The sequence below is a fragment of the Myxine glutinosa genome, chromosome 3 (assembly GCF_964187855.1).
Source record: "Myxine glutinosa chromosome 3, kmMyxGlut1.1, whole genome shotgun sequence".
Taxonomy (NCBI): Eukaryota; Metazoa; Chordata; class Myxini; order Myxiniformes; family Myxinidae; genus Myxine; species Myxine glutinosa.
In genome coordinates this window covers 39,776,494-39,789,190 of record NC_136263.1, presented here as the reverse complement: position 1 = coordinate 39,789,190, position 12,697 = coordinate 39,776,494, and the positions used below count along the sequence as shown (strand labels likewise).

General features: G+C 48.5%; 1 protein-coding gene across 3 annotated transcripts in view; it reads right to left on the bottom strand.

Moving 5' to 3' along the window:
* LOC137423652 (LIM domain-binding protein 2) overlaps positions 1-12,697 on the bottom strand; it is a 517,204-nt gene that overhangs the window by 26,074 nt on the left and 478,433 nt on the right. For all 3 annotated transcript variants that reach the window (XM_078773918.1, XM_078773915.1, XM_078773917.1), the window contains exon 5: positions 10,725-10,897. In XM_078773918.1, the coding sequence (XP_078630044.1) occupies positions 10,725-10,897 (173 nt within the window). The remainder of the gene's footprint in view (positions 1-10,724; positions 10,898-12,697) is intronic.

Here is a 12,697-nt window from a genome sequence, read left to right as displayed (position 1 = left end):
CCCCACAAAAAAAATATTCCATATTAAATGCCAAGTCTGTGTATATTGTTGCGAATATGGAATTTGGCCTCCATATCCGCTTGTAAATATTCCCCTATTTTCCCCAATACTCCCCAACTATCCCCAATCCCCCATTCCCTAGTCCCATTGTCTGTAAACAACAATCAGTAGAGCCGACCTTCCCCTTTTTCCCCCATTAAATGTCGTGCCCAGGTCCACCGCATCACACGTAGACAACTTTCGGACATCTTGCTAGTTATTCTTAGTCTATGTCAGTTAAGGCCTCGTTTCCATTAATTATGACTCTTCGTTGCACCAGAATGTGATTATATGGCACCAGTAGTGAGTTTAGGACCTTTCCCGTACCTCCTCCCATCTTCTTCCCCGTCTACAACAACAGAGGGGCGCTGCGCAGGGGGGAGTGTGCGTCCTCCCACCGGCTCGGTTCGCCGCCATCGACAATGCGCTCCAGACGATGCGCTCCAGACCATGCGCTCCACGGGGTTACCACGAAGGGGCTCCTTGTCAGCTCCTCGTCAGGGGCGGAGCCGGTAACCCCCCCCGCACGCACCCAATGAGAAGCAACGTGCCGATTCCACGAGGCGGAGCTGACGAGCTGAGGGCGTGTCACTCCCCGCCGGATATACGCGGCCACGTAGCGGACGTGACGTCAGATGCGCCTGAACTACGGAGAGCAGAGGAAGCCACCGCCACCCCCAGCGCGACGATACCTCCCCGCATCTTTGGACCGGACCGAACCAGGTCGATTCTGCCCTGAGCCCAGGTGCACCTGGAGCCATCGATACCCGCTTTCCTGCTATCAATCCCCGTGTGAGTCAGCCTTGTCCCGTTTGCCTGTCGTCTGTTGGGGTTAATATAAGGTTGTGTCTAAGTGCCCACCTTTCTGTGCTGTACCTCTCGTCCCTGTAATCTGACCTTCCGCACGAATATAATCTCCTCCGGAGGTCTTGAGAACCGTATCCCTGGTGTCGTCATTTTAATCCCAGCCGTGTGTCTGTTCCTTCATTGACCTAGCATCGCGCGACTAGTCAACGTTCGGGTATAATATCGAGTATAATCTTGTGCAGACGTGGTCATCCCAAAACCGCTCGGTGAATAACATCCAAGCCACGTCTGTAGCAATTGGTGTCGAGGAGTGGAATTCGAACCCGGGACTAAATTTATTAGGCCCAAATTTGTAACAGTTAGAATCGATTCGGAGCGCGTTTCCCGCGCGAAATTATAACGGCCGAAATTTGAATTTGTTTTACGAAAATAAAAAAAAAACCGAATTTTGAAAGTCGCGCTATGGCGGATCAAGACAGCTGGGGTCCGGTAGAGGAGAGAGAGGTAGGGTCGATCCAGGACCAAAATGAGGGACAGGAGGAGAGCGAAGCAGTGAGGGCGGCAGGTTCGCAAAATAGCGCCGTCACGCACGAAGAAGCGGGCGCGCAAAATGGCGCCTCGCTGATCACCGCGCCAGCGACCGTGGCAGCGCCCCCGGTGGATTTGAACTTGTTTTTTATGCAAATGAAGGCCCTTATGGACAAGAATAATGAAGAAATGGAAAGCAGAATAATGATGGGAATGAGGGCTGATAGTGAGCGGATGGGGAACCGGATGGATGCTCAGGGTGAGCGATTGGAGGACCAAATGGGGGTAATGGGGAACCGGATGGATGCTCAGGGTGAGCGATTGGAGGGCAAAATAGGGGTAATGAGGGACGAAGCGGGGGGTACCAGTGAGGGATTAGACAATAATTTTAAGGGATTAGACATGAAATTTGGGAAATTAGACGATAGATTAGGGGAAATACAGGAGGGGTTAACGGGGGTAGAAAACAGAATGGCCGCTCAAGAGAATCAAATGGAAGGGATGCAAAAAGGGTTAGAGGGGTTAGAAAACACCATGGAAGGCAAATTGAGGGACATGAGGGACCAAGCGGAAAGGGAAGTTAACCAAATGGGGCAGCAGATAGAGGGGGTCAGAATGGGGGTAGAAACCAAACTGGATGCTCACAGGGAGGAAATGGAGCAGATGAGGGTGGCATCTGGGCAGGAGATGCAAGTGATGGGAGAGGAGATCAGGAGAGGAGTGAGTGAGGAGGTCGGAGGAGTGCGCGAGGAGGTGAGGCACTGTAAGGAGCGCATGGAGAAGGAGGTGAGAAAGGGGACTGTAAAATTGCAAGGGGGTATAGAGGAGTTGACGCTGGGAGTAGAACAACTGACGGTGGGACAGACGGAGTTAGTGGAGCAGGTTCAAAGGAACACTGCGGTATTAGGAGGTTTAAAAGCGACACAGAGAGAACTAAAAGATGACTTGGTGGCGACGAAGAGGGAATGTCAGATGGTACGTGAGGGACTGACAACGAGGTTGGACGAGGTGATAGAGGTAATGGAGACGAAGGACCGGCAGGTGAGGACGCACCTGGAAACGGTCAAGGTAGCCTTAGAGGATGAGCTTGAGGAGACGTACCGGGGAATAAAGGAGGTGAAGCAGAAATTAGAGGAAGTGGAAGAAGGGGTGAGCGAAATTAAGAAGCGACGGAGAGGGGATAAGAAGGAGATAAAGGAGGAAGTAAAAGAATTGGTCCAAAGTCTGTGTTTGGATCGTGATGATGTGCTCATTAACCGGATGAGGGATTCGCAGGTGATGGAGGAGAAGCGAAGAGGAAGAGGACCTGGTGTAGGTGGTGACCAATATGGTCGTGCGTATGATGCGCCAGGTGATTTAATAAGCTTGGGGGTCGAGATGGACCCGGGTGTTCGTGAGAGGCCGTTGGTGAAGTGTGCGACAGGTCTGGTGTGCGAAAGAGGAGGTGTGCAAGAAAGTCCGACTCTGGGGTGTGTGAGGAAAAAGTGCGTGCCAAGGAGTGGGGGTGCTGGCGAGAGTGAGTCGGTCGTAGCGCGTGTGCGAGGGAGCACATGGAAGCGTGCTGTGGTGAGTGTTACAGAGGGTGTGACGGGAGAGTGTGCGCGAGGAAGGTGTGTGACGGACAGGTGCATGGGGAAAGAGTGCGCTGTCAAAGGCAAGGAAGAATGCACACCTGTGGTGAGTGTTACAGAGGGTGTGACGGGAGAGTGTGCGCGAGAAAGGTGTGTGATGGACAGGTGCATGGGGAAAGAGTGCGCTGTCAAGAGTAAGGGTGAGTGCGCTGTCAGGAATGGAGGTGAAAGTAGTGAGTGACATGGAGCGTGAGTTAGTTGTGACAGGTGAGCGAGGATGTACACCTGGGATGGAAGGATGCACACCTGGAATGGTAGAGCGTGAGTGGGAATGCACGCTGGAGTTGGTGGTGAGGCACGTGGTTGGGTGTGCGAATGAGAGCACACCTGTGATTGTCACAGAGGAGGTGACCGAGGAGGGGGTGCGAAGCGGTGTATTGGTGAGGTGTGCGAGCAACGAATGTGTGCCAAAGTGTTCGGTGGTCAGGTGTGTGACCAAGGCTGTGAGTGGAATGGGTGTACCTGGGTGTGTAAGGAAAGGTACGAGGAGCATGGGCACGGCTGGATGTGTGAGCAAGGAACGGGCTGCGGGGTGTAAGCGTCCAGGTGAAGCATCGACGTTAGACGGGGTAGAGTTTAGAACGACTTATAGCCGAATCGGGCCCTCGGTGCGTGCTGGGCCTCGCTTTGAACGGCCGCGTCCGTGCTCCACTAGGCGGAGCGGGCAGCCCGATAGAAAGGGTCGTCATGGCGACCACTTTTTGGTGAGGCATTCCGGCAGGCCGAGATCGAGCCATGGGATGGCTCCGTGCCGAGATGGTGCGTGGGATCTCGGCCCGGGTAAACCTCCTTCCCTGCACCGAATGCGGGACGTGTCCTGCCGCCGGCACAAAACAACCAGCATCCATTGCTTGGCTTTACGAAGCCGGGCTTTGGACAGGAATTGGCGCACCGAGAGGCATTATTGAGTAGACTGGGTGATGAGGTTAGTGTTTTGGACCCAAAATTAGAGAAAAACAAAATTTGATGATTGGCAAGGGATTGGCAGTAGTGATTGGCAGATGATGGGCAGTGATTGGCAAATTTTTAATTTGTTGAAATTTGATGTGCAAAATTGGTAGTGAGCGATGGGCCCGGTGGGTAAGAGTGGCATCCCTGCCACCCTTCCCATAGTGGGGGCAAAGGAGCACTAGATTATGGGGTGTATGGCAGTGAAAACTAGCCCGGGTGGGTTAGGATATGGTGTGTAGGGATCTAGCGAAGATGACATTAGGTAACGTTAAGGTTAGTTAGTGACTGATACCTGTAGTGGGGACGCAGGTAGTTTAGAGTGGATGATAATGACGAGGGAGCGCAATAGTTTAAAGGGACGACTGGGAAGCGCAAGTTTCAGAAGGGAGTAGTTAGCTGAGATGATGCCGTGTGTGTGAGAATTGAACAGGTGTGATTGCACAGGTGTGCAACTGGACAGGTGTGTGGAGTAGTGTGTGAGTAGTGAGTGTTGTGGATCAGCGCGAATGCGCTTGGGGAGAGAAGGGTGCAGGTGGCACCAGGTGTGAGAGCACAGGTGTGCAAGTACAGGTGTGTGGAGAGAGTTGGAGTAAGTGGTACGGAGTGGTGTGCATGGTGCGAAGGTGTGGATGGGGGAAGAGTGGACCCCCATCACGGATACCCGGGGCGGGTAGTGTAAGTGTTAGGTAGAGGGTACAGGTAAATTGTGGTTGGATATTGGCATTTGTGGTGCGGTTGCAGAATGGTGTTGTGGATGGGTGCATTAGTGTTGTGGAAATGGCTGGGCGTGTAGCCTGTTAGTGTGTGTAGTTGGTTGGGCACTCCACCACTGTGAGGATGTCGGCCAGGTGAGGCCGCAGGTGGGCTCTGGGAGCCGGGAGAGTTGTGGATGGGGCCCGAGGATCCGGAGGATGGACCCGGGTAGCCCAGTGCCAGAGAGGGCACCGAGTGGGGAGAGTGCCAGAGGGCCTTCCCCAGGTAGTTAGGTTAGGGTAAGGAGCAGGTAAGCTCGGAGGCAACTGCAGTGGTGGAGGTGTGCAGGTGGGTAGACCCACTGGGAGAGGTACACGTCGCAGCCCAGAAATTGTGCGAGGGCACCGGGAGATGAATCGGGGGAGTGAGACCCCAAATTGAAAAGCACCACAGTTTGGCCAATGGGAATTGGTTTTTAGAACCCATAGTGTAAGAGGGCCAATGGTTTGGCCGGAGAGAGACCCCGGGTAGTGTAAAGTTGTTAAAGTCATTTAGGAAATAGTTAGGATTGATGAACCTGTCGCACCATACGCAGCCACTTACCTGTGGTGATGATGATGACTCCACACCTGTGTTTTCTTTGTTTTGTTGCAGGAAATGAAATTGCTGTGTGGATTGTGAGACGCATCACGACGTGGATGAGACATTGGGGTGATTCCATCTCTCCCTCCCTAGGAGGGACTGATTATGAATTGGTAATGGCAAATTATGATGTTGAGTTGGAGATGGCAAATTATGATGTTGAGTTGAAAATGGCAAATTTGATTGGTTAGGAGGGAGAGAAGACGAATTTGGTTTATGGGAGGAACGGGGAAGACAGTAGGGATGTTTGTTGATTTGTAAAATAGATGTTTATGGGTAGTGTTGAGTTTTGTGGATACAGTAAGGGGTAAGGGAGGGGCCATGTAGGTTACCTGGTGGGGGGGGGCGTACGATAGGAACGTACCTGTCTCACCTGGTTCCCATGTGCCCCCAGTGTGCATCATCTTATATTGCGTGCACTTTTGCGCCCTTACCACCTTACTCACTTGTCTTCTTCTTTTGTCTCCCACCTCCGAGGATCTGGCTTTGGGGTAGAGAGAGAGGAGAGAGCGGTGCTGGCTACGCAGTTGTGGGCCTGCACTTTCGCTGCTTGCTGCTTGGATCGATACACCATACGGACCGCAATGTTTGTGGCCACCCACAATGGACCGCAGTTCTTTTGCGGCCAAGCACCACCCGTGGAAGGACCTATGGGTCAACGTGGCACCTATGCCAAACAGGTGAACCACTTATAGTTGACACCACTGAAGGCCAAAATACAGAAATGGACGCGGTTGGCGCCTTTCTTTATTTTTGAAAAGAAGTAAGAAGGCCAAGTGCACCACACGAAGGCAAGACCAGCGGCAGAACATCGGCCGGCTGCGACACCACACAATGATTTATAAACACTTTATTGGTGCACCGGATGGTGCTCACTGTGTGATGGGGTGGTGCTTGATGCTTGGAAGGGGTGCTCTGCACGTTATTAAAGGCCGTCGGCCACAGAGCACTCGTGGGTTGGTGTATCGATGCTGGCAAGCGTGCTCTCTCTATGCATAACATCTGCATGTGTTCCTCCAAAAACAGGTCCTGGATCGTAGTGTAAATATCAGCGTAGTCTTGTGTAAATAATGCTCCCTACCGGCTGTATGTTTAGTTTGAGAATTCTTTCCGGATTCGGTTATCCTGTGGGTGTGTTTCTGAGAGGAGAAGGGTGCAACGTCGCAGGGGGACATATTTACTCATTTGTGAATATCTGTAAAACTGTCGCACTCAGGGTAGAGTTAATAGTAGAGGGAACTACATTGCGTGCCACACTAAAGTAGGTAAAAATTTATCGGGTCGGGACGCCCCGAGGGTAGAGAAGGGTGCAATGTTGCGAATATGGAATTTGGCCTCCATATCCGCTTGTAAATATTCCCCTATTTTCCCCAATACTCCCCAACTATCCCCAATCCCCCATTCCCTAGTCCCATTGTCTGTAAACAACAATCAGTAGAGCCGACCTTCCCCTTTTTCCCCCATTAAATGTCGTGCCCAGGTCCACCGCATCACACGTAGACAACTTTCGGACATCTTGCTAGTTATTCTTAGTCTATGTCAGTTAAGGCCTCGTTTCCATTAATTATGACTCTTCGTTGCACCAGAATGTGATTATATGGCACCAGTAGTGAGTTTAGGACCTTTCCCGTACCTCCTCCCATCTTCTTCCCCGTCTACAACAACAGAGGGGCGCTGCGCGGGGGGGAGTGTGCGTCCTCCCACCGGCTCGGTTCGCCGCCATCGACAATGCGCTCCAGACGATGCGCTCCAGACCATGCGCTCCACGGGGTTACCACGAAGGGGCTCCTTGTCAGCTCCTCGTCAGGGGCGGAGCCGGTAACCCCCCCCCCGCACGCACCCAATGAGAAGCAACGTGCCGATTCCACGAGGCGGAGCTGACGAGCTGAGGGCGTGTCACTCCCCGCCGGATATACGCGGCCACGTAGCGGACGTGACGTCAGATGCGCCTTAACTACGGAGAGCAGAGGAAGCCACCGCCACCCCCAGCGCGACGATACCTCCCCGCATCTTTGGACCGGACCGAACCGGGTCGATTCTGCCCTGAGCCCAGGTGCACCTGGAGCCATCGATACCCGCTTTCCTGCTATCAATCCCCGTGTGAGTCAGCCTTGTCCCGTTTGCCTGTCGTCTGTTGGGGTTAATATAAGGTTGTGTCTAAGTGCCCACCTTTCTGTGCTGTACCTCTCGTCCCTGTAATCTGACCTTCCGCACGAATATAATCTCCTCCGGAGGTCTTGAGAACCGTATCCCTGGTGTCGTCATTTTAATCCCAGCCGTGTGTCTGTTCCTTCATTGACCTAGCATCGCGCGACTAGTCAACGTTCGGGTATAATATCGAGTATAATCTTGTGCAGACGTGGTCATCCCAAAACCGCTCGGTGAATAACATCCAAGCCACGTCTGTGGTGGGGTGACCGTTTGGGCTGCTTTTCATGCAGAGGGCAAAACTGACCTGGTTGTTCTGAATGGAAACCTGAACCAGTTCAAGTACAGGGTCATTGTGGAAGAAACATTGCTTCCATTTGCTCATGCAGCCTTTCGAGGAAACTTTGTCTTCCAAGATGACAATGCATGGCCTCATCGTGCTCGCATCATCCAACACTTTCTTGCTGACCGTGGTGTAGAGCATATGGAGTGGCCTGCCATGTCCCCGGATATGAATCCGATAGAGAACTTGTGGGCAGAATTAACGCGTCAAATCGACAACTTGGTCCAGCAGCCCACCTCTGTGCATGAATTGCAGCAGACTATTGTCACTGCATGGCAAGCGATTCCTGTCCAAACCTTGGCAAATCTCGTGAACAGCATGCCTCGACGTGTACGTGCTCTCCTGAATGCTCGTGAGGGTTACACGAAGTACTGAACTGTAATTTTACTGTCCGTAATCCCAGTCATAATTTAGCTTTTGTTGAATTTTTTTTTTGCCTAATGTGCAAAATAAAGAGATACTTCTGGAAAACGTACAGAAGTTTAACACAGTACTGTCCGTGAATTGAGTTCGATATCAGTTTACATCACTTTCAACGATCAATTTATTTGCTTCGAAATGTCAAATGTGGTTTTTGTTTCTTTTAAAGGTCACATTAACAAAATCTAGAATAATTTCAACATAATTCCAATGAACTTTTGGTTCTAAGTCATCTTGAAAAGTAAGTTCACCCCCACAAAAAAAATATTCCATATTAAATGCCAAGTCTGTGTATATATATATAGATATATACATACATACATACATACATACATATATATATATATATATATATATATATATATATATATATATATATATATATATATATATATATATATATATATATATATATATATATATATATATATCACTTTTCACCCGATCTCTCAATGGTGAAGAATCACTTAAAAATTAAATAATCCTCGTATCCAAATCCATATTCGGTTCTTCACCAAAAGCGAATCGATTCGGTTTTGTCACACATGCAACCTGTCCACAAAGTTACATCTAAATCCGTCCATAAATTTTGGAGATATCGTGCTATATATCTGTTTTAGCCCTATCCCTCAATGGAGAAGAAACACTAAAAATTCTCTGGTCCGGATTCGAATCTTCACCAAAATTGAATCAACTCCTCTTCGTTATATACATTACTTCTCCACCAAGTTTCATCTGAATCCGTCCACAACTTTTTGAGATATCTTTTTCACAAACAAACAGACAGGGGTGAAAACATAACCTCCATCCACCTTCGGTGGCAAAGGTAAATATCCAATATTGTGTGCAAGCTCTTTTTCTTATTCTTCTTTCATTCCCTTTCCCCCTTACTGCTCAAAAATAATTAACACGGCAAATAAACAAGCTCCCTTTACTTGAGAAGTCTGTGTCTGTCTGCATATTCTGTGTCTGCACATGTGTCGGATGTCATTCAGTTAAAGAACACTTCATAACCAAATTACGCCACCAATTTGTTTATTTATTTTGTTTTCCATTGATCTAAGTAAGACTCGCAGTGTAGCTTGCACACAAATCTCGTGGAGCTAAAATAATCAGTAGATATCAGTGTACTTCTACATGAATTTACAAGGACATTAGCCGACAGTGGACTCAAATATGGTGCATCATCAAACGGAATTTGAACCAAGGATCCCAACGTCACGAGTCAAAGGTTCAGATGGGAACAGCAACCCACATTTCAATATCACCAAAAAAAATTCTGGCCAACTCCAGTGTTCAGGTTTGAAATGAGTACAAACTATCCATGAATATGCACCAGGATATAAACCCAGCAAAACCCTTGATCAACATCAAAATGTTAATGGCAAAAGTAACAAATGCACAACCGGAATGCCCCCAAATAATGGATTGGTCAAAGAACAGCCTCAAACATCTCATATAATTCAGACCAACAACTCTAGTTTTAGCCGAATGACAATATCAAAAATAAAGTCAAATTAAATGGTGACCGCAATAGGAGGGAGAGTACGGGGCGTGGGAGGGGAGGCGGAGGCGACGTAAAATGAGATGGTCAAAAAATAAATATAAAAAATTTAATAATAAAAAAAGAAAAAGGAAAGGATGGTGTTCAGGGGAGTGAATTGGTGGGAAGAGGAGGGCAGATTCCCCCATATTGTGCAAGTAATAGACAGAGGGCTCCTACATGGTGTTCTTAAAGTATCGATCAATAGACATATTCTTCCAGTGTTTAATCAACAAGAGTCACCATCTCACTGTACCTGCTCTAATAAAACATGCAGCTGTAATCAGTCGCATCGAGCACAGACCAGGTGTGGAAAGAATAAAACAGGAAGCTCCGCATTCAACAACAAGATTTGCATTTCCGCCTGACATTATATAGCGAAGCATCTCAATGCAGAGATGGAAAATAAAATATCTGTTCTGCAGGTTACCCCCAATGCCCTCATAGGCCAGATTTGAAAGCCCAAAAGCCCAATCTAGCTCAGAGTCGGTGGTGCAATACAATCTGCAAATAAAATGGGGCCAGTGGTTGACACGGCCTCCAAGGAAGCCTCGTCCCTACTAAAGCGTAAAAGGTGGTACGAACTTGCAACGCACACTCCACCTTCACTGCCCCGCAACATGGAAAGTCCAACCTCGCAAACTCTCGAGTTTTGTAACCAGAAAATGCATTTCGCACACAGTGTGAAGCACGCATCTGCTGCTACTTGCGCGCCACACTGCATCGCAAAGCCTCGCCTTATTTGGATGAGGATTACACATCCCCCTTGGTTCATCTTGCCTTCGTTTTAACCCCTGCTGGGTCCGGCATCGTCTCCACCAACATACCCTGCTACCCGATTTATCTTGCAACGTACCTCTTTTTAATTAAAAAAACATCGATATTTGAAGTATCCGCACCTCGTCGTGCAGAGAACACGGCGAAATAAAAGTAGACTGCACAGCAACCAATAGTGAAGGCGGTCGTGAAGGGCGGGTACCTTGATAAACATGGGCTTTCCGTGCTGGCTGACCATGCAGCACTGCTCACAGTCCAGCGTGATGGCATTGTTGTGAAAAGACTCCTTGGAGTTCCTCAGAGTAAAGTAGAGCTCGCTCACACCGCCATCAAATATGCTTCGGAAGTAGCGGGGAATGAGCGTCCTGCCGATGGCTGTAAACAAAGAAATTTGGTTTCTCTACAAGCAATGCTCATGGATTAATTTGCCTTTTCTACATTATACATCATGACAAAGGCACAAATGTTACAAATATTACAGCAAGCCACCCTTCTTCCCCCAGAACCACATCGGATCCTTTTTTTCTGATGAAAAGGGAGGAGAAAGAGAAAGAGAAAGAGAAAGAGAAAGAGAAAGAGAAAGACAGAGAGACAGAGAGACAGACAGAGACAGAGAGACAGACAGAGACAGAGAGACAGACAGAGACAGAGAGACAGACAGAGACAGAGAGACAGACAGAGACAGAGAGACAGAGAGACAGAGAGACAGAGAGAGAGAGAGACACAGAGACATAGGGAGGAAAAATAATGTGATCACACATATGCAAATGTTATTCAAATCAACGAAGGAGGTAAAGGCAGCAGGTTTTCAATACATTTTTTTGACTTGCATAATTTTAAACATTAATAGATTGCAGAAAGAGATCCAGTTTGAGAGCGAGACACACGGCAACCCCAAACAAGGCCTTTGACAATTGTGATGTCAAAAGCAGTAGTTTGACTAGAAACATACAGAAAGAACATTTTAAATAATGTAAAATAAAAAAATAACAAAAAATTGAGGTAAGAATTAAGCCTGCCATTCTGTAAACATACATGTGCAAATGAACACAAATGACGTAAAAACAGAAGTATCGAATGCACCACTCAAGCTTGTGGCACGGAACTTCGAAAAAGACGTCTTTCGAGATGTGATTCTGCACGCCACGGTCACAGTCCTGGCTCCGAGTTACAGCGCCTTAAAGTAATGGAAAGCGGGTGGCAAAATGGCATTATACACCGTGGGGTTCGACGTGACCAGCCCATCATGACCTGAGCGGACAATATAGTACAATAATCGGAATACAGCAGCAAATACAGTACAAGAACAGAGGAACCAAACATTATGTAGAAAGCAGGAGAGATAAGGAAGGTGTGAGGAGAGAACCAAATTATTTTAATTAATCAATTAATAGCATCCAAGTGAAGCAAATAATCTAAGGTTCACCAAAATACGTACATATAAATAATAAAAAGAACCCGGATGAGAGTCGTGAGCATCTCGACATGCATTTTCAACACTAATCTTTTTGAATATCGTTTTCACATTATCATCCATCATTAGACCTAGCTTGCCATCCCCTCGTGCCATGCAATTAATCAGCAGTGCCTTTAATGCGACGTGATTGATAGTGGATTGACAGCAGATATAAAAACCAGCCCCCGGCCTGGCGCGTTAGGTCCATTGGCTGGCATTTATCTCGCCGTGCCCAAGCTTTGCGAACAAGCACTTTAACAAAGACATTATTCTGCCTCAGGGTTTTATTACTCAAACCGTTGAGACTGGCACGGAGCATTTTATTGCAATCACCGAGCACGGGCAGGTACAAGGCACGTGGAAAACCGCAAGCGATGAGACACCAAAACCCACACGCAGGTCAGAGGGCGTGGAGGTTCCAGGCCAAAATCCACAACCTTGCCACCTGCCATGGGCACAGATTGAGGCACCGATCGACGTTCCACCCGCGGGAGACACGCAGCTGCTGACAGAGGCGCATCTTGCATCAATCTGTGCCAGAGTTCCCTCATCGAAAACAAGCAATGCTTACAGAAGCATATGTCAGCACAGAGTGCCAGCATCAGGGTACTCGTGCCGTAAATCAATTAATGTGCCACTAATTGGTGCCAGCGAGCAGCGGTAACTACACCGAGGTAACTTTGCCATCCAAACTCGCAACTTGCTACTCGAAGCAAGGC